Source organism: Hydractinia symbiolongicarpus, chromosome 12 (assembly GCF_029227915.1).
Source record: "Hydractinia symbiolongicarpus strain clone_291-10 chromosome 12, HSymV2.1, whole genome shotgun sequence".
In the NCBI taxonomy this organism is placed as follows: domain Eukaryota; kingdom Metazoa; phylum Cnidaria; class Hydrozoa; order Anthoathecata; family Hydractiniidae; genus Hydractinia; species Hydractinia symbiolongicarpus.
In genome coordinates, this window is record NC_079886.1 from 16,210,545 (window position 1) to 16,234,134 (window position 23,590).

At 37.4% G+C, this 23,590-nt stretch overlaps 1 protein-coding gene and 1 non-coding gene across 2 annotated transcripts; both read right to left on the reverse strand.

The window, feature by feature from the left end:
• Nucleotides 1-1,730: 1,730 nt before the first annotated feature.
• LOC130621297 (uncharacterized) lies at nucleotides 1,731-3,044 on the reverse strand. The gene has a single exon (XM_057436597.1). The coding sequence runs from the start codon at nucleotides 3,042-3,044 to the stop codon at nucleotides 1,731-1,733; it is 1,314 nt and encodes a 437-aa protein (XP_057292580.1).
• Nucleotides 3,045-16,385: 13,341 nt separating this feature from the next.
• Nucleotides 16,386-16,458, reverse strand: Trnar-ucg (transfer RNA arginine (anticodon UCG)). Its single transcript has one exon. It is a non-coding gene; the product is annotated as a tRNA-Arg (tRNA).
• Between the last annotated feature and the right edge of the window lie 7,132 nt (nucleotides 16,459-23,590).

The following is a 23,590-nucleotide window of genomic DNA, read 5'->3' on the forward strand; positions in this document are numbered from 1 at the left end:
AGTAACATTAGACTTATGGTACGTAAGGCCAAACATACTTTAAAAATTCGGGGAAAAGCCCCTGAGGTTGCGAAGTGAGCAAATGGTCCCCTATAAGTTCGCCAAAAAATTAGCTTGTATGTGAAAAAAACTCAATATTTTACTGTTTTCATACATTCACGTGGTAAACCTTAACCTAATACACGAATAAAAATGCAAAAACAATAAAAGATATAATTTTGGTGATGGGGAAGGACTCCAGATACGTTGTAACAACTCCATGTTATTGGAAATGTAAAATTTATTGAAAAGTTAAGAGAAAACTTCTGTAGATGGTAGATGATGCAGGATTTTTCTGCAGAACTCTGCAACTTGTTTGGTATATGTTATTCCGTTTTAGAGAAAAACAACCCTAGACCGTGTTTTAGGGAGTGGTTAGTTAATGACTTTACATCAAAATATTCTGGTTATGACTTACGTCGAAACATTTAGTATATCTGCACTCGAAATAATTAGAAATGATGATAAAAGGGTGTGTGGAGTTTTTCGTTCATTCATATTTTTCTACAATGGGCTTCTTTTTTGGAAAGATTCTTAGGTAGCATCTTCTGCTGCATCTAACGCTGTTAAAGGAATAAAAACATCTCCTTCACAATTTCATAACTGCATAATGTCTAAAAAAGTTAAAGAAGAACTAAAATGCTATCGGAGATTGCGTAGTGCAGTACTATATCGTCAAAAATTTCTACGTTACGAGCCATCTTCATTGTTATTAAAGCCAGAGCGACACGATGGATTTTTTTATGCTCATGAAATCTAGCATGACGCATTATTGCAAAACAATAAAAGAATCTCTTGCGACAAAAAAAATGTCATAACACAGGGGTAAAATAGGTTCATTCTAATTTGTTACAGGGACAATTGTTGTTGCAGGGCCAAATTTTCTAGAAACAATTTTGTAAAATGATAAATGCAACACCCATTTGTAACATATTTCATATGAACCAATTTAAATCACTCTTATGCCACCTCAAAATGTTTACATTCAGCATGTAATTCTTGATTTCTTTGATGTAAAGAGGCTGAAAAAAAGTCGAGCGTTTTCCCTCACGTTTCCAGATTCATCTTATTGGTCGACAAACCGTTAAGTGATTCTATCTTTTCTTGTTTTGTTTGTAAAAAAAATATCGTTGATCTTTGTGATGGCTACACAAATGCAATGACAAAATACGTACAAGTTTTCACTTGGCTTATTAGATTAATAACTTTTTAAGCCGGTGCTTTATTTTTCCTAAACACTTTATTTTATGAGATGATTTCCCTACGTAGTCATATCTATCCGCAACGTGTCAAGATGGTCAGTATTCGGTAGCCCACAGAAATAATTATTTATTTTTGTCGTTTAAGTTTAAAGAGGTGTGTACAACAGCATGTCAGGAATATATTGTCACTTAAAAGAGGTATTATAAAAGTAGCTAAATAAATATACCAGCTAGAAAATTAATCGGGGAAGTAAACATCGTTCACCCCTTAAAAGCCAATAAGCCATTAAAGTTATAAGAAATTACAAAACCCATCCTTTATTTTTGAGTGTTCGGCGAGTAAGTAAATAGACACAGTGCAAACACAATTGCTTGATGAGTACAGCAAATTCAAAAGCCATTTTATGGCAATTTGACATTGAGTAAACACTATTGCTTGGTAAATATTAAAAAAATATAAAAAAATGTAAAAAACATTATGTAGCGATACTAGATAACTGGCACTGGCTGTGATAATGTCTTCTTCCTCGATATCAGAGCAAAAAGGAATAAAATGGATATCATATTTATGACTGGATAAAATACATTCATGTAGTCGTAATAAATGCCTATAAAAGCACCTCCAATTACCCGACCAGATTGGGTAGAAATAATGCGAACAGCTTCCATGAATGCCTGATTACACGAGAAAGCCAGTTTAGCACATACTACGACAGCGAATGTTTGGTCAGACAGTAAAAACAGGATTGAAGAAATTAACGAAGCTATGATCAACACATACCAGGTAATAACATTTCCCAGCTTATGATAAAGCAGAAACAAGAACGACGTTATTACTATTATTGATAATAAACTTGCAATACCAGTGTAATATACCTGCTTATCGGACAATTTCCAGTAAACGAGAAATACAATTACAGCTGTATTGAGTACAGCAAAACCAACCAACGAACCGTTTAAAAAACCATATCCAAAATGTAGGTTTTCAATGATAAGAATTGGCAATACTCGAAATATCATTTGTTCGAGAATACCAAAGAACACTGACAACACTACAACCAGTAAAGTATCCGTAGTTTTCAGTATTTTTTTAAATGCTCCTAAAGCCGATTCACTACTTGATAGTTCATGTCCTCGCTGTTCCTCTTTGCTCATGATGGCTGCCTTCATGTCGTACTCGCGTGACAAATCATGACAAAAAAATATAATGGTTAAAGTGATGGTAACACAAATTCCACAAAGGATTGGCCCAATTACGTTTGCATATGTAATATGAATTAATCCAATCCAAAAATCAACTTTTATCAAAAATGCTGAAATGCATGGACCAACTCCATAGCCAACCATACGGCTTCCATAAAGCAAGGGAAGGCGCTGTTTTACTTCGCTCTTCGTGTATGATCTTGCGACTTCGGATACAATAACAGGAGTCAAGGCTATGCTGAAGCCACTTAAAAATCGTCCTAACAACGGAAAAAGATGGGATATATGAATCGGATACAAGCAGCTTCCAGCTATACATAAAAACATGATAGATACCAAACATACTTTCACCCGTCTTGTTTTGTCTACGAATCTTGACACAATAGGTGGGACAAATAAGGATGGAACGTAGAAAGCAGCATTTATTAAACCATACCACATCTTCACATTTTTCGGTTTAAGAACAGTTGATACATATATCCACAATGTTGCGTTAATACAGCCAAGTTCCAAACCAATGAGAAAGTATAGACACAAAAAAACCACATATGTTGCCGCGCGTTTTTTTTTCCATCTTACCATTTCTCTTACTGAAAGCATTTTTGTATCTCTGTTAGGGTTGAATGCTTTGACAAATATATTTACTTTTCAGTGTAAAAGTAAACTAAAAAAACATTTATTTTGCGCTGCTTTTACACGGTTCAATGATTTACACAAATTATAATCCTACTTCGTCTCCCTGTGATTTGAACATTATACAAAGGAAAACTCTAAAAATAGATATATTTTTTAAAAAATTGTTTTTATTTTCAAAACAGTAGCGACTTTATTTCAATTATACAAACCCATAGTTCAACAGATTATCCGATTACACGAAAAACTTGCCTTTTGCACAAAATAGGCATTACGTTTGCGAAAGGATGGATGTTAAAAATCGCTGATGCTAAAGAAGCACGAAACAACGATTCCACAAGTTATATGTAATAAGATCTAAGATTAAGAGAATTATGTTGTTGCTCCTATAAGATATTTGTCTCACTAACATTACAACGGTTGGAAAGAACTGTCATCCCTCCCCAAATAAGTAACGAATTCAAAATGTGTTAGATTCTGTAATAAAAGTGCAGCCCTACGTTGAAATCATATATTGTTTTGACAGGCGTTGTAAAAATGTCGCACTAACAAAATCTCAACCTCGTCCCCAGAGTTTTTTTGCCTTTTTGGCATCGAGACGGACGGCGAAATTACCCCTGGCTGGTGAGTTCTGTAATACAATTGGCTTACATCCGACATGGATTATTTATACGCGCGTCATAATGTATGCCAAATTTACTATAAAGATGGCGGATTTTGTTACACAAAACATTGAAATATTATGAGAAATGGAAAAATGTTCAAAGAGATTGACTAAAAAAGGTGAGGTAAAAAATAAATATTTTTAGATATTGTTTTGGCAGATTTCTATTGTTGACATTTTGAATGAAAATGAGATTCTTCTAAAGCTTAGTAAAAAACATAAATTTACCGGATGAGAAAATGCATGTGTAGCTAGCCAGCAAATCTTGCTAACATGTACATTGCAGGCATAGTAAGCCATTACAAAATTTTTTTTTTTAATTTTTTATTTATTTTTCTACTTAAAAAAAGAAGTGCTCTTCCAATTATTATAAACAACTAACTGATGTGACTACTTAACCGGATTCCGCCCCTCCCCCCCTTTCCCACCCTGACGTTTTTTTAAATAACTCCTTAGCGCTGTCCTGAATGGGCATGATACTAACTCCCTTAGTAACTTTTCATAGGCTTGTTCAAATTGAATGAAACTTGGCACACTTATAGTACACACAAAAGGAACAAAACGGCAGCAATATATCCTAAGAATAGTTATCACATGTTTCCAATTATAACGATTTCATAGAGATTTTTAGGGGGTAGTTTCAAGTAATAGCCAATCTCAAAGCCTCTGAGAGGTATGGGGTCTAAAGATTTGGCACGTAGATGTCTAATGGATATTGAAACTCAGTAAGTATCATAGCCATTCAACATAACATAAAAACGTTATTAAAAAACCGTCATCGCACCCCCCCCTTCCCCTGCTCCGTACCGAATAGGGTTGAAACTCCAACCTCCTAACTTTTTTCCATCTATATGCATATGCTATCCAATATTTTTAATGCTTTTGTTCAAGAGCAAATACATTGAAACATAAAATATTTAAAATAATAAAAGCAGTAATTTGCAGTGTCTCGTATAAAATAACTTTTACTGAATCGTAAAGGGTAACTTATTATAATGGAGATAACGCATTTCTGGAAAGACTTTCTCCACAGTAAGGTGTTTAGTAAATGTGTAATTTTTCTCTCTTCTTTTCAATTCAGGTTTCACGTTACCATTTTACCGGGTCAACTGCGTTCAGGTATGAACGGTAAAATACTTTACATGTTACACTCAAAAACAGGTGAAAAAAACACAGGCAGGGGACCAATCATTTCTTTGTTTCCAATATTGAAAAAATGTTTAACACGGCTTTATTACAAAAAAAAAATAAACTAAAAAAATTAAACGCGGATTTAAATTGAGTTTTATCGAGTTGTCCTTAGACAAAGCATATAGTACAGAGATCTCTATTAAAATTAAACGCCTTCGATATATTTAAAAATAAACGGATTTACGTATGCTATGTTATCGGAAACTCTTGCGAAAAAATTAGTGTGGAAAGGAAAAGGTGGGGTATTAAATCCACAATAAATTTCTTTTATCTATTTATCCTACGACGATAGCATTAGTTTTTAGGCCTATCCTAAATAAGCAAATCACCAAGCCAGCAAGTTTACACCACTAAGCAAATCGTTTTATTCCTTCTTGTTCTTGCTACTTCAGAAATCACAAATACGTAAAAAACGTGGCCATGCAAGTTGAGAAGAATTATTCCTGATCAAGAAAATGTATATAATCACGTGATTTTGATGAATGGTTAATGAAAGATAAGTTTAAAGGCCAGAAGGGTTGGCCAACGAAATGAAAATTGGATTGAGGCTGTTGAAAAAGATCACTGGGCACTCAGGTATATCCTCAACAGGTTCAAGACGCAGGGCATGTGCAATAAGGCAGTTTGGGAGGACCTCTGGATGCTCGAATATGTGCCAGATCGGCCCAAGACGCAGGAAATGTGCAATAAGGCTGTTAAAAGGGAACCCGACATGTTTGATTATGTACCAGATCAATTCAAGACCCAGGATATATGCAGGCTATTTAAAAGAATCCCGGGATCCTCAAAAATGTGCCGGATAGGTTCAAGACGCAGTGCATGTGTAACGAGACTGTTGAAAAGTATCCCCTTGCACTCGAGGATGTGACGGATGAATTCAAGACGCAGGACATGTGTAACAAAGTTGTTGGGGAGGAGCCCGACATGCTAATGTATGTGCCGGAACGGCTGAAGACGCGGGATATGTGCAGCAGGGCTGTCGAAAAGTATCCCTACGCGCTAGAGCATGTCCCGGATCAGTTGAAAACGCAAGACATAAGTGACAGGGTCGTTAAAAGGTTTAACTGGCTATTCCGATATATACCGGACTGGTTTGTCACCCGGGACATGTGCCCCAGAGTTTCCGAAAATGAGCCTGAATTACTCTCCGCCTACCAGCAAAGGAAAGCCGAAAAGGCTAGAATTAAGGGGGAGTTGGCTCCAATAACATTGGTACTTTTCAGAGGATGAAAAGGAAGATCTTTAAAGGTTGTCGGGATTGGCTTAGGCGGTTACTACTAATATATACTACTACTAATACTACTAATAAAGATGAGTTTCAGGACACAAGACATGTGCAATAAGGCTGTTGAAAAGGAGCCATGGCTGCTGGAGTATGTACCGGACCGACTCAAGACGCGGGACATGTGTAATAAAGTTGTTGAAAAAGATCACTGGCTGCTAATGCTTGTACAGGATAGGTTCAAAACGCAGGAAATGTGTAATGGGGCCGTTGAAAAAAATCCACGCATGCTCAAATATATATCAGATAGGATCAAGACACAGGACATGTGCAATAAGGCTGTTAAAAAGGATCCCGAGGTACTCGAATATGTGTAACATAATAAAATGTGGATCAAATGTCAATATAGCTTGAAAAGTATGATTTTTATGACCTTCTTTACCGCTATCGGTCTATCCCTACCACTTGTATCCCTAGCATGTGTGCAAGAGGAGAAGGAGGAGTCTAATGAACGGAGAATTAAAGATTTGGAGGCTCGTCTGGACTTGCTAATAAACGAATGAAGAATGCAATGACTGTGAAAGGGTACTCGATGCATATGACAAATGTACCTGCGGACGTAAGTTTGTGGTAGGTGGTAAAATGCTATGCTGGTACTACTATCACGAATATATCACATATAACGGGGGCGGCTGTGCATGCACCATGACATGTAATTCTCTGAAGTCGTTCGAATTATATAATAAACAAGATGCTGAAATTTGAGAACGAATTTGTAAAATCTAATATATTCTATAATTTTGCTGCTACCTTTACAAACATCGAGGATATTAATATAGAATACCTTACGGTATCGGATCCCATGCCTGCCAATGGAGGTAAGGACAAACGATATGTGGTAGGGTACCATACACAGGACCTTGTGGTGGCCTTGAGGGTAAAGACGCCTAAAATCTGGTCCCCGAATGGGGTAACTAAATATAACACAATGCATCAGCGGCAATGAGCCTCGATTTCCAGGAGTATCCAGACTGGATCACGAAATATCGTCAAGTATGGTCAAAAGTCGAAGAGTTGGTACTACCACCAAGTTCTATAGTATGCCGGTACCCTATGATGAACCCTGCCAAGCCAGCATTATTCTAGTCTTTTCTTCTGTATACGCATAAGGTTAAAATCACTACCCCCAGACACACATCATAGAATGTGGTTACTAAGCGAGGTCTAGAAAAACCATATATTTTATAGGCTTCGTATGACCTATAAAATATATACAAAATTAAGGCCTACATTCGGGTGGGGACTCTACATAGTGCTTGCATATTGCACAGATTGAAGCTTTTTTAAAATTTAGTCTTTCCCCTCCTTCCTACCCTTGGCAACCAACTGGACACGTCCCTGTTCGTTGATAGCATTCACGATCCTATTAAACCTCATTTGTTCCTTGAGCAACATATACCTCTCCTTTTCACGGCTAATTAGGCTATACTCATGGTCACTGATAATACCATTTCCCATTGCCTTGCTGATCAGATCAACGATGGAGTTTAATTTCGCCTCCGCAAGCAGCCTTATGCCCTCATGTTTTTTGGATTTAACACGTAGACGTTTTGAAGCTTTTCGGAGACCGGCCTGCCCTATTCCGGTGGCAAACGCGAGTCCCCCCATGGCAAAGGCCAGGGGAACCTCCAAACCCGAGGCCATAGCTCCAATACCAAGCCACAACGTAATCACACTTACGCCAAGCAATCCATGGTCGCAGAAGTGTACCCCCATATTGTGTATTTTAAATTTTTTCGTCAATCGCCAATTTCATACCTGAGATATTGTTCAATCTCCTCAATTTTATTCAGCCTAAAAACTTGTCCCTCATCCTGATCACAGTCTTGCGCGGGTGCACTCGGCAAACTCGGATATAACTTACTTATATCACTTATTTATTCTATCAGCAAATGCATTGTGATGTCAAAAACGTGACGTTTTTCTCATGATGATAGATGTCCGTTAGCATGATACAACCACTCTGCAAAGTACAAAAGTAACAGGGGGGATGGTCACTTGGTGTAAGCAATTTGGAGCATCAGGATCTGTACGTGAGTACAGAGCCCCATATTTCTGTGGTATTCTCAGAATTCACCAAGTACGCCATAAAGGTCCCAAAAACCTACCTTGATGACCCTGTTAATGTGAATTGGAAAGGGCAAGCGTTGGACTACTGGAATATTCAAGTGAACTTTGCCACACACTGTGCAACGACGGCCTTGGGCATCTGTAGCAAACACATGACGGTCTCGGTACCCCTCATCAACAGTATTTTCAAGTTTCACACGTACTATCATATGCGTCGTATTCTGGCATGGATGAAGGTCTCCATGCCATTTGACGATGGGTTCTCAAAGTACAAAAACCCATACTCTACATCTGGATACGCACAGGTATGCCGCGAATACACCGCAGATCCCAATAGTCTGTACAAGTTTAAGGCCGTCATGTCGTCGTTGACAAATGGTAGATGGTGGCCGCAGGTTGATGGGGATTGAGCAAAATGGATCATGCCAACAAGTCAGGGCTTAACATCTGAAGGGCTGACCAAGCTGAGTGAGAGTATTCGCGCCTGCGTGGTCTTATTGCTGGGGTCTCAGGCCGGTGCCAAAGCATCCCTGATTGGCTCCAATTCAGAAAATTATACAGCAAGACAAATTCTAGTACAAAAATTCGAGGCTATGATCCAAAGGCAAGAAAATGTAAGCCATGACATCACCGAATTTCAGAAGGTACTCCAGTATGCCAGGACCCCGGTGAACTCTGCTGTAATGCACCACGTGTACATGCTGCCCAGTGACATGAATCTACGTATGGCGAGGATTGTGGGATATAACAACAACATCCTCATAACACCGGCCAGCGCCATTATTGGCATCAGGCTTGACCTGAATAACAAGCCTATTGTGCGGCATGCGTCTGCCACACCCCTCGAGCATACTATCAAAACATCCATACATACCCAAGCCATGCCGGGCCCCTATACCTCCTGTACATTCTCCCAATCATACTATGCCCCCGATCATACCATACAGGCCATACCATCTATACCTTCCGGCCCCACAACATCGTCTCCCATACCCGAACAAATCCACCCAAACCAACACGAGGATACCAAGACCACCATAATTATGGCAGGGGTAGGTCTCATTTTGGCCTATATTTGGTTGAAAAAATAGGGACTTATTTTACATATAGTACTACAAAACCGTATATAGATGTTTAATGTTTAACTGCATATGTAACGATGGTTGACGCTACCCTCAGAAGGAAGGAGACCACTGTACCTATAATACCCGGCACTGCAACACCTGCTTTACCTGCTAGATATTTCAGAAAGTTCCCAATCTTTCAAGTTGCTTCTGCATGAACCCTTTTTCACCACCCTCTGCGGTTCCCCCTGCAGCACCTGCTGCCGCCAGCCCTCCTTCTGTAACGGCAAAGACAATGGTGGAAATTAGTAGACCTACAGCTTTTCAAGTAAAGGCATGTCATCCCCGACGATTTTCATCAACTCGGACTTAATATTCCGTAGATGCTTAAAAACCTCGGAGGAAATTAGACCATGCCTACCTAGTACAACATTTTCATCCTTCTTCAATTGATCAATATCTTCCTCCAGCCTGCCAATCTCCTGAGGTCTTTTCATCCCGGCCTTCTGCTTCTTGAACTCTTTTTTCAATTTACCCTTCTTCGTCTTGATGTCGCTTTCATATTTTATAATTTCACCCGTCACCTCCTTGATATTCTTCTGAGGGGTCTCAATTTTGATTTTTAATGATCTCATATCAACTGCGGGGGGGATCATTGTCAATGCCTGCAAATGAGGTATCCATATAGCCTTCAACGTCTTGGGCAAAATTCTGAATACTATCAATCGTCTCCATCTCAATCACATCAGGCCTTATCAAAGTGGTCCTCTCATCATCCTTATCCCTATTCACAAGGACATTAACATCCTGGATGAGATTGTGGGCCTCTGTCCTACTACCTTTGTTGGAAGTTTGATACCCATCAAAGCCTATCGCTTTCATGCGTGTAGTACCTATCCTACTCTGGAGCTGTTTTATAGTTGGAAATTACCATCTTGCAACGTCAGTACTACTTCCGGTAGTAATTTCTTCCCTGTCACAACCTTCTTTATTCCAAGCTGACCATCTTCCCTCATTATAAACTTATCGTAATGTATCGCATTCGGCGTCATACTCAGCCCATCCCTAAGATTGGTGTATAGGCTATCAACCTTCGATTTAAATATTACAGTCTCGTTCGACTCCATGCCCAACCCCAATCGCCTACGCGCACATACCCTGCTGCTGACCCGGCGTTAAAGTCCCTGATGTTCCGGAGGGTTGCGTTGATTGTTCGGTATCCTCTTTGTCGCCCTTTTCATCTCTGCCTATATCCTCCTCGGGTGTAAATACTGGATTATCCATTTATTTACCATATAATAAATAAGTATGAACGCATGCGGTATTCTGATGGACCCTTACGCAGAAAGCAAGCAGCTTCTTGGTATGAAAGGACGCCTGTAAAGAGTCCAGATTTCCCATACCCCATCAACCATTGACCAGAAACACAAAATGATGTCATTATCCCGGGTAGCTTGAAGCTTCTATTTGATCTGACGCTGACCGGAACCAACATGACACGTACGATCGTATCGAATATAGGGAAAATCTGGTGAAAAATCTACTTATTACCCTAAATAACAAAGAGGTTCAAAATATATCGGATTACAATATCCTGGCATTGTATAGGCCTATGCTGGTGTTAACGAAACGTTTTATAACCCAAAACTCGAGAAGATTAGCATCACTGTCGAGGGGGAGCCAAACGAATTGTATAGCCATGCCATGCTCCCAAAAAACCATCTCGAGCAAATCGTCAATATCTTTGGCAGACGCTGGAACTCCAATGTAACCATCGAGCATTTTTTTAATGAACGGTATGCCCTGTTTGTGGATTTCTGTAGCTCACCTGATGACGTGCTACAAGGTAGTGGTAGACCACTAGAGCGAGTAAGTGATGGCATCACTCTACATATCACCAAAGAAGCCGATGGAACCGGTGATTTTAAATGCTACGTGTACCTGTTACATCCTGGATGGCAGGCTGGACCGTGTTGAATATTGAGTAAATAAAGGAACTATTACTGTGATATCAGCCAAATCCGACAACTTCAACGCCTTATCTTTGATAACCTCGTAACAGAGTGCCCGATACTTATTCTCCTTAACTGAGACGATATGGAGCCCTAGGCGTTCAATATCATTCTCGAGATCATCATCGATCTCGCTTCTTGCAAATGTTGCCCATGCTTTTTCGCCTGATGCTATCCTGTGTAAAAGATCATCATCCGTGGGGTATTCAAAACCTTCATAGTATGCTCCGTCTCGATACCTAAAATTTTCTAGGCAGGTAGGGCAATAACTAGTTACTGATCCTGCCTTTATACAGCAATGCAGCACAGGTACCCGAATATCATAACCCCTTACTTGCTTTTTTTGTACATAGGCTTCCATCTTTTTGATATTTCAGTATTTTTTATCTCGAAGCCAAACCGGTCAATGGGGTTGGGGTTGGGAAACCACCACTAAATGAGGATATTTTCGACTTATCGAGGGGGGCCATGGGAGATTCCCCACTTTTGATTACAATTTTCACTACCCGCAAAAGTAGTGAAAAAGCGCCTGCTTATGACATATCGATGTCAAACATACCTTCGAATAGCTCGCGCGTATCATCATCGGGCAACGTGAAATGGTTGAGGTAACAATTATCTGTGCCAAGACAATCGTGCCTGAATCGACACCAAGCATGTAAGGAATTCGGGTCGTTACATTCCTGTTTCGTCACCGTCATGTCGGGATACATTGTTTTTAATATATTTATTCTTGTGCTGAGCTGCCTGCGTTGGCATCGTATCATATAATGCTCTTGTATGCCCTTTTTCCATGCTCGTGTGGATTGTTTTTATTAACTGCACATAGCACTATATCACATTGATGACGACATGGTACATGTCTCTGCCGTAGGTCCGAGTTGTCTTGCTTAAGGTCATCAAGATCGTCCTCGAGCAAAGCGATGGAAATATCCCTTTCTTCAATTGCCGCAGCAAGCTCTTCCCGTAATCTCTCCACACCCTTCCCGGCAAACCATTTTGTCAATGTTACGACCCTAGGCTTTTTTGACTTTACAACGATTTTGATGGCCCCATTTAACGTAACGAAGACGTCATGCTGATTTGACCGTCTAAAATGTATGGGGGTGCCACCCCCACTCTTCTGTCCTACAATTTCTTGCCTTGTTGTGATTTCTTCGGCTAAATATTGAAAATTGCGTATTATATCGGCAACCCCTAAAAACCTACCAAGATCAGCGCGCCTAAAAAAGGTCGATTTTGTTCATCAAACACAGTCTCCATGGCTCCTGTGGGCGAAATTTGCGACGACATCTTTCTAATATATCAACGTAAGCCAGAGGATTTTATCTTGCTCAATCCAAAATTTTTCAACTCCTAGGATGTTCCAATCTAACGTAAAAGCAAGCATGTTTGGACCTCTTCAATTCAGCCTTTATAACCGACCAGTCCAGGATCAAGTTTGTCACTTCGTCAATTAACCTCATATCACTCCTCTCATGTCGATACCACAAAGACAGGGATTTTTTTTGCCTTCTCAGATTCTTGGGCAAGGCAGTATACGATTGGGTTAAGAGCCACAAACTATGCCTACGATGCCTTCCCGAAATAGCAAGTTCAAGCAAGGGCTGCCTTTTTATCGAGGCTCTCGTCAGATATCATGTCATCAACCACAAAAACACTCTCCTCCCCCGCCAGCAACGAGGATAGTTTTGATATCCATTCGAAAAGTTGGTCCTTGGGGTATATCAGGAACTCCAAAGTGATGCCCTTTCCAAATAGGTGGCATTCCATCGTATAGTTGGACACAAAATGACTATGTTATGAAAGTGTCCCCTGTTTTCGACTTCAAGCAGATCCAGGACTCGTTGTGTTTTTCCGCAAGACGTTGAACCTGTAAAGATGGCCGTATGCAGGACTCTTACAACATCCATTTACTAATAGTTGCTCCACTTCCGGTTATGTACCTTCAAATATACCCCGGAACATGTAGAGAAAATCAATAAGCCTCCATTGTTATTCACCAAAGACCCCCGACAGGCAGGGCAGAGCTTAGACCCTTGAGCCTTGTATTCGAGGGGTGGTGGGTGTATATAAATTTACCTTGAAGGCACTGCAATGCGCTACGGTACCTTTTAACAAGTAGTTCCTTTCTCCGGACTATCCCCGATCGATGTAGGATGTTGATCCTCTTTCCCGTTATATACATGACGTTCACCGCAATGTTGGGATTATTAGCCTCAAATTTGTAGATGCTTTTGATATTCGTTGTGTACTCTATACCATCCCAATTATAAAGGCCTACGTACGGTTTCATCTGAGAAACTCCATTTGGGTTCTTCCCTATCTCCTAATGATGGAGTGATGCTATAATGGCCCATTTGAAACACTCCTTATCCTTATTCATTAGATTAATGACAGCCTTCTTGCATTGCTTCCTACCTATTTGGGTAGTTCGATATATGATGAGCGCCTTGTCAGGCGTAGCTTGTGGAAGTCTACGTCGAGGTATAGGATTTAAGATACTGAGGCCATATTGCTTTGGAAGACATTTTTCACATCGATGTACTCCTCACCATTAGCCCCCTCCATATTTGTTGGTTTTTTCCACATTATCCATAGCAACAGCTGTACCTTCGCTGATCCCATATTTTCTACCTGTCCCTCAACTTAGGTTTTCACGTTTGGCTGCACTATCCCGATATACCCATCAACATCGGCATTTCCTATACCAGGAATTCGGAAACTCCTAAAAGTCCTGTGAAAAGCATGCTTATGCTCCTGTGGTGTAAAATCTTTCCCCGGCCGTTCATGTAGATAGCCCTCGTTAGTCTCCTGTTCGACTTTATCATGGAGCGTAGGTCTTGTGTTTGCTACCGTGCTATAGAGCTCCATCACCCTGCGTTTGAATGCTGTATAAGTACTCTTGACCCCTTCTTTTATAGGATTTGGTACGGCATCAACTATCCAGTTGTACCATTCCTGCATCTTGGATTTCACGATCAATCGATTTTTTGACATTTCCTGTTTCTCGAAGACATCCATGGCCTCCGGCGTTGGTAGTATGGTTACAGGCCTTATGGGCTTTCGTTGTCCAACCCCTCTGGGTGGCCTCTGTGGCACATCATCTCATAAGGCAACTAATTCAGCTTTACGTAGCTTATAATGCCCTGTTAATCCACGACCTTTTGCAATATTACGTAATTGTTTGAAAGTGTATGAATTCATTCTCTTTATTATATAGAATTTTTGCATTGTCGGAGGATTTCATTCTGCTCAAAACTAACACAGTTGTTTCCCTTGTGGAATTTGACTACCATACAAAAATGAGTAAGGGAATTTCCTTGTATGAGCGTAGAATATTATGGTAAATTGTCTTAGAATATATTGGACCCCTTATTCTACATTGAAGACGTCATCTGCAGTGAATACTTGGCCCTATGTAGATTAATATGAAATGGTATCGGATGGTGCCGGATTAATAGGGTCTGTGCTGTGACTTGCTGTGACGTCACTGTTGTACGCGCACGCGACTGTGCCAGAAGGAACATTTCTCTATCTCTTGAAGGTTTTTTGATGACGTCATAACCCCGAAACGGATTTAGGAAGCCAGGTTTGGGAAAATTACCCAAATTAGTTCCAGGTGGTCCCTAGTTACCCACGCGGTAAACAATCATTGACCTCACCATCTCGTTTCCAAATTATTTGGCCTCAAAGTTTTAGGTGCACTGTAAAGGCTTCAAAAATTCTATATAGGATATTGACGTTAAAGTAGTAATATTGACGTCGCGCCGTAACGTCAGAAAAATTAACATATTAGACATAAGATTTTCGGCAACATCAAAGGAAAATGAACACATATGTTACGGACAGACAGACACACACGTATCTGTACTGCTGACGTCAGCAGTACAGATACAAAAAACATTTGGCGAAATTTGATTTATTCGTTGCCAGTAATGTGTAGAGGTTAAAACGCCGATTAAAATAATGTATAGAAACATATGTTTTCGACGAACGCCTAAGGAGACCTTGTTTTTACACGTTGCCTCTATTGTGTAGAGCTTAAAGCGCTGATCAAGAAAATGTATATGATCATGGGCTTTTAATGAAAGGTTAATGAAATAAACGTGCGTAAAATGTTTGCTGACGTCAGGAAAGACCCGAAAAAACACACAAAAAATTTCTTTCAGAATTTTATATATCTAATGCATCTAATGCAGAATATAATCCACTTTGCAAAAGTGACAGACATACACACGGCACTGGCGTATTACTATAGAGATTAAAGTTTGGTAAATTAAAGAACAAATTTATAGGTGATATTTTAGAGACTTTATCAAAGAAAACTTTTAAGAATATAATCTACTTTGCAAAGGTCACACACAGAGACACGAAAGTTCTGTATTATTATAAGAAATTCGTCAAGCCGGTTTAAAATTATTTTTCGAAAAAATCAATAAAATAATGTAGACTAGAATATTTATATTCTCTTCTAAAAGCATTGTGAGTGGTTACTTCAGAATTTTGCACAATTGTCGTGAAGACGACTTATCACTTTTATTTTTGTCTTTTTAATAACAATAATGTAAATGGCACCAGCTTTGGGGGATATATACCTATAAAGGTGTGACACTTTTAATGTTACCGGATATTGATTCCGTTCCCTCCCAATCGCACCACAAAGTGATCTGTTTCGTTAAAAGTTGAACTGTTTTCTCTGGTCCCTTGGAGGTTCGAGTTACCAGGAGTTAACTATATGCAAAAATAATTTGTATATCATTCCGATTAAAAATATTTTGGCGCCAAAATAAAGTTTGTGTCAGTGTAGTATGTAGAAAATTGTCATTTATAACATAGTTAACTAAGTTTATAATCAGTTATTATTTTCATGTTTATTATTGATTTATAGCGTTAATTTGTCCTAATTATGGATAAAACTTTCCCTGCCCTTAGCTCTTTGCGAAGATGCCTATATATAATGTTAAAGGCGGTAAAAAATAAAAATAACTGTAACATAATTGGCAAAAATATTAAAAAAAACGTTGACCACGATGGGACTCGAACCCACAATCTTCCGATTCGAAGTCGGACGCCTTATCCGTTGGGCCACGCGGCCTTGCAAAACCGTAGATGGATTTCTATAGTAAATTTCGCTTGACCATTTTTTCCGAATCTTGTATATTACATACTGTTATAACGACGGAAAAACTTATAAAATAGGTACAAGGTATACTTTTTATAAGGTTATGCTTTAAGAATACGAGGATGAGATTTTTTACTCAAAAATTAGAAATTCATCCTCAGACTGCTTTTCCATGAGAAGGTGAATAAAACGACTCATTGTAATCAAGCTTTTTTGTCAAACTGCATATCTAAACTGATAACACATCAGCATTAAGCGTGACGCCATCTATCAATACTATGTCAAAATTTGTTTTCTAGGTCTTTCTAGGAAGTTTCTGATCACTTGAAATGGAATAACGTTTTTCGACAAGTCCAAAGTTATTTTGACGTGATCGTTTTGTAATTTTACCGTGTTATGCGTGACAGTAATGATTTTAAGTTGACCTTGAAGGAGAGCCTACTCATTAATCGGGATAAACCTCCTCTCAATAAAAGCCTCCGAAAATTTGAAGAAAGTTTGGACTTGTAGAAAAACACCTAGATTGTATTCAAAAAATCTGAGCTACATTCTTCACCTTATGCACAGAAATGTGCTGAGAATAATTTAAACCTGGGAATTAATGAATTTTAGAATAATTCAGTTTCTTCTTCTAATGTTATCTTTCATATCAAATAAGCTTGTAATTACATAAGGAATTATTACATCATCGTCCTTAGCCGTTATCAAGACAAAATGTCCTGGGGACGAGGTTACAATTATTTTTAAAACGATGGGCAGCAGGGGCCTAAATGTTATTTTGGGACTAATAGTAAGCTTAACAAATTCGTCTACTATAATTAGTGAACAAAGCCAATTAAAATCGCAACATATCTTTATGAAAGTAGCAATGCTTAAACCGCAACCAGGAAACCCTACTCTCGCTATGGTACTTCACGCGATTTCAGGTCATGTAAAGCACCGTATATCACGGTCGGACAGGAAATATGGTTTCCTGGCTAAATAAGCCGGGACAATAAAACCTTATTATTTACTTTGCTCATAAAATTGTTTGTAAAAAGGCAAATTGAACCTCACCAAATATTATTTGTGAATGTGAAAAGCAGTTGCTAAATTTATGGGGGAAACAATTGTGTTGTTCTGGAAATTCGCATACCCCTTTTACGTAAATTTTTTAAAGTTTTTTGAGTTTTAGGAGGAAAGATTTTAGAGGGTTCAATCTTGATAAATTGTTTTTAACAAAAATCGACGTAGATGGGAAATAAGGGGTAAAAAGCATTTAAGTTCTTTTTTTTAGGAAAGTATGTTTTCTTGAACAGCTTAGATGAGTTTGCTTTTGTCAGGGCAATGGTAAAGTAATCGTGTACAGATTTTTCACATATATAGCAGTTTCTTTCAAACTTGTTCTTTCTAAATCATGTCTAAATCTCGTGCGGATTCAAATATTCTTAATTTCGTTTAGATGTCTCAAATTCTTTTCCCTTTGCTACGGCCTTTGCCATTTTAATTTGTTTTTCGTCAGCACAACTAAATGTTAAGTCACCAGGTAAATACTCTTTAACAAAACGCCAAACAGTTTGCTCCCTATTTTTCCTAACCTTATATAGACCGGCTTTTTAAGGGCTCGATACAGCCCCAGTTATTATATATTTCTGTGAAATATGCGCTCGAGTTGAAAAAGTAGCACGCGGTTTTAATTATTTCGAATATGGTGAGGGAATTATAGTTAAGAACAGATAGCGTCAACTATCACGCTGGTAAAATGATTGCGAGTAATTTTCAAAATGGCACCCTTCGTAGAGTGTCAAATATTCTTTAATTTTACTCTTTCTTACCCTAAGCCTAACGATTGGCTACTACAATTGGAATGAATTTTGCCAAAGTTACAGAAAAGTTATAGCATAGGAACAAAATAGAAACAATCTTAACACTTTTCCCGTTACGTCATAAATGGCGTGAATTTTTCCAAACCACTCATATCTGCCTAAAATTAATTTACTTTACTCTGGGGCGGATCTAGGATTTTTTTCTTGTTAGGCAAAATTTGATAGATTTTTTGGCAAAGTAATGTCAGGGTTGTGGTGTTGTACGAGGTAAATCGGCCGTTTTGTGTTTTTGCTGTAAAAGGAGCTAATATTTTCCCAAAAATAAGGTTTTTAGGTATTAAAAATCCTTCCTAGATTAGAAACGAAAATTTCTTTACAGCCAAATAAAAAACAGTAACCTCCGTAGTTTTAACACTTTATCCTTGTTAAAACATGCGGATGGAAAATGCGTCCGTTTAGCAAATTAGATTCGAAACAGGGTTAGCGTTTCCATAGTTTCTTTGAATGAAATACTGGTAATAAGTATCATCATCTAAGCATTTTTTTACGTTTTACGCACATAATACGAGTACAAGTAATAAGTAGGCTTTATTCCAAAATATGCAATAAGTCTTATAACTAACAATACAACAAAAATTACATTACAAGACAATTTTAGGAATAGATAGTCGACAGTAGTGCAACGTAGAAATATTGTTTGGAATATTATAGTCTGTGTTAATAGCCTGCAAATGCAAAAAGAAAACAGCATATAAAAGTATGAAAGCTTTCCAGTTAGACTGTGTAAGATAGCAACATATAATAAACGTCTACAAAGAGTATATAGTAATCACCTCTTCATGAAGTTAATACAGTTTAATATTAAGGTTACTGGTGTAGTTTTGCACCAATTTCTATTAAGCATTAATTTTAATGTTATGAAATTCCCACAACAGTAAGGCAGTTTATTAAGCCAGAAAAGAGTTAGAAATTAGAAAAATAACATCAAAACATTTAACATGTCTGTATATTATTTACCCTCGCAAGCCCCTGTCGACTATGTTTGAAAAATATTATAATACTGTAAAATCTTTAGGAAAGTTTTAGTAACTATAGGCCAATTCTGAAGATTCTCATATAAAAAGCAACATACATACAAATCCTACTCATAATCATAAGTAAACATGAAATTTTCATTAGTTTACAGTCTGTAACAGAGCGTTCTTTAACATGCAATTCTTGTTTCGATCTGTATTGTTTCGTGTGAAAATCATTTCTATGATTTACTTGAATATTCACAAGTTAGTTTGATTGATTTTTTTCACCAATTTTGTTGATTATACCAGATATATATCCATTGTTTACAGTTTTCCAATATATATTATAAGGATTCAGAATCTTCTGTGTTCTTTAATTGATGGTGATTTTCGTTGTCAGAAGAATATTCATCATAGGTACTGGGGTGACATCAAAATATCTTATGCTAAAACAATATTATATACGTTGTATTGCTCAACAAGATCAGAATTAGAAATATTATAAAACAAACTTGGACTATTCTTAGATTAGGTATTGCTTCATTCTTTTGTTTTTAGCAATTTTATTACAATTAAAAGTAACATGGGAAAGTTAAAGAGATCTTCTCATGTTCTGAAATGTTTTGAAATGAGCAGTGGGATGTTGTATATAAGATGCACTGTTTAAAAGTTCTTAGGGACAATCACAATAAAAAAGTGAATATATGCTAAACGTATAACTTTGGCGGTGGGACGAAGTAGAATCCTTTGACGTTTAAGTATATCTCATACTGTATACATCGATTTCTTAGAGAACAGAAAGTTTTTTGAACTTGTAATGTGTATCTGCTTAACAGGGACAAATGGCCGAGTGCTTATGATTTCAAGGACTGACAACATTCAAATATTACCTTTTCTGATTTTGATGTTTAGAGGAGGGAAAGGGGATCTGCAGATCTATTAACATTAAGGTTGGACTTTTGCGTTCATGAAAGAGCTGTCTCTTAGTTATCTTACAAGAATGTTTTCCCTCCCAAACAGCAACAAAGACACATAAACGCTAAGACACATAAAGTTGCATAACCGTCTACACGAAGCCTACACGAAGCCTGTGACCTTAAGACGTAAAACAAAAAAACTAACAAAATTTCAACTAATACACATACAGGTAGGTAGCTAGCTAGTAATACACTTTATACCAAATTTAACATGCACACCAAAACATTTTTGACCGCCAAGACAGTGTTTACATAAATTGCCTCAGTTGTCTCGTTTAGCATTGGGCTTTTATAAACAAACAATACATTTGATAGAGGTCAAGTTAAAACCTTTTGTTTTGATAATAAAAAGATTTTAATCACATGTTTTGTAAGAACATCTGGTGGTTTACCACTTTTAAGAATAGTTCTTGACACAAAAGTGCCTAAATTTCAGGAGCAACTAAAACTAAAATATTTCAAGTATTACTTACTTTAAAGCAATGAATTTATTGTCTCTTGCAGAGGCAGATGAAGGTTTGGTTCGAGACAACAACATGGCACACGTGGCTAAAATATTTCCCTCCAGCATTTCCAATCCTTTCAATATCTGAAAGGGTTTCCAAATTCAAAACTTCTTCATTTAACTTAGGTAGCATACAATTGCTTTGATATTTTAGACATTTGAAGTGCTCCCCGCAATTGGACCTGACCCAGGTAAACCATGTTGAAAAAGAAACATCCACTTGTCCATGTATAACCATACCCGTGGTCGTTTTAGGCGTTTAAACTTTTTAACCCACGGACGTTTTAGGCGTTCTAACTTAAAACTCACGGACCTTTAGGCGTTTTTTCTTCACATTCCAGAATTTTATTCATTGGAACTTGAAAACCCGCGGACGTTTTAGGCGTTTTTTCACAAAATTAGGCTCAGGCAATTGCCTAGACTGCCTAACCCTAGATCGGCCCCTGTTACTTCTATGAATGAATTTTAACAAATATTATGTTTAAAGGTACTGGTATCTTTTTTACATATTTGTATGACAAATACCAAAAATTGACAGAAATCCCATTCCGATTTTCAGGTAAAATTTGAAAAAATGGAAAGCCTGACTTTCCGATTTTTTCAAATTATAATCACGTGTTAGAAATTTACAATATTACCTTTTCAAAAAAAAAGTTTTGTGTAAATTTAAAGTTTTAAAATACACGAAAGAAATGTAAGCCTGATATCTAAATTAATTAGGGACAAATTTTGACACTCCCTCTTTTCCAACAGAGAGCAGGCATTTGGTAGGGAAACTATGAATTTGCCCAGATTTGCATTTTTATTTTCTATACTGGTGATATATATTAAATTTTGCAATAATTTGAAGAAAGGATATTGAATACCGACGTATGGATGTATATTACCAAAAAGAGACAATGTTAGTAGGTTAAATCCATATCGTTGCTGACGTTAGCACGACCATTCAAGAAGTTGACTTTGCCTCGTTGTTGGCATACTAAAACAGAAGACATCTTATTACTGTCATTTGCACCTCTGACCCTAACTATCAACTTCTGCCAAGCTTTTTGACCAATCACTCAATGTTATGAGCAATCAATCAGTGTTTGGTTGGGATAATCATTTAAGCATTTAACAATGGAACCTTGCCTAATTGATGTGCTAAAAACCCATCATACATGTGATTGCAACTCCAAATCTAAAAAGAAAAGTTAATTTCGAAAAGCATGTTGTACCAAAAACATTTTGATTATGCAAATTATGAAAAATTGTCTTTAAAACCAAGTTGCACCAGGATAATTTCATTTGTTCGAATAATGGTGATATTCTAGTTAACAAAACTAATCCGTGTGACAACTGAAAGTCTTTTTACATAAAATTCACATACGCAAAAAAACAGAATTTGAATTTGAATGATCCTCTATGTTTACGTCAAGAAGTCGTTTTAAATTCACGCTCTACGACTAAAATCGACTGCAAAAAGTTGAAACAGAGACTTAACTGTTGTATATCGTAAAAGAATATTTGCATTAAAGAAAATCGCTTTGTTTACTTTTTCGTAGACGTGCCTAAAAAATCTTATAAAAACTGCCAGAAACTTACATTCAAATGTGGGTACGACTGGCAACTCAAGTATTAAGTGACGCTCTTGGAATGTTTTATACCAATTTAGTCCTGTTGAGGCACTGCTGAACTTTGTTTAAAGTGTTTCATTGCCTAAATGTTAGAAACACAACAGAGCATGAATTCAAATTAAAACCCTTTTATAGTCTTAGAATTCTGTTTTCACAGCGTGCTAAGTCAAATGTGTTTCTTTTCTAGCAAAACTTGTGAGAGACTACAAATTCCAAAACTTGTGAGAGACTACAAATTCCAAAACTTGTGAGAGACTACAAAATGCGAAACTTGTGAGAGACTACAAATTACAAATTTGTGAGAGACTACAAATTACGAAACTTGTGAGAGACTACAAATTACGAATTTGTGAGAGACTTCAAATGGAATTAAACAGCTGAACCGCCTATTTCATAACTAAATTATTTTTTGAAAACATTACTTTAGCTTTATAACATTAAACTATTCCCTAGTTCTCTTCATACTACAGAGCTATAGAATTGCACCTTTCATTTAATGCTTGGGAAACAAAGGTTGAGTTTCCTTTATACTGTGGAACTGGCCAAAATTTTATTGAGTGGAAAAAGATCAGTTCAAACCTTCAGGAAGATATATTTTAGATATTGTTTATATCTAAAATATATCTATATCCACGTTAGAATCGGTGTTATCGTCTAAAAGCCACCTTTAATCAACAGAAACCATCTAGCATGGTTCATTGATGCCAGTTGAAACTATATGCGCAGTGACAACAGAATTGAATACAGCAAATGTTGACATACAATAAGATTCTCAGCAAATTAAATTTTTTCATTTTATGACATTAATGCTTAAATTTAATTTAACTAACCTCGCTCTGTCAAGGTAAATAATTCTTATTAGGAAATGGCCATACCGATAAGTCATGTTTAACCTTTTATCTATAAATGCTTCATTTCTTGACTTTTTCTGATACTCTCGTGTCATATTAAAAATTTGTTTTTACTCATCGTAATCATATCTTCTCCTGCACAACAATCCAATTCCTAAATTTTACTCAATCCCGGTACACTTTGATCAAATTATTGCTTTCAAATACTGTGTACTTTGTACTAGAGAACTAATTTCTGAGAAGTTGCACTTGTATTTCACTTTAGGGAGATTATTTTTTTAACGTAAACTTGACATGAAGAACCCGACATGTAGGCGTTTTGTGTTGATTCTAAG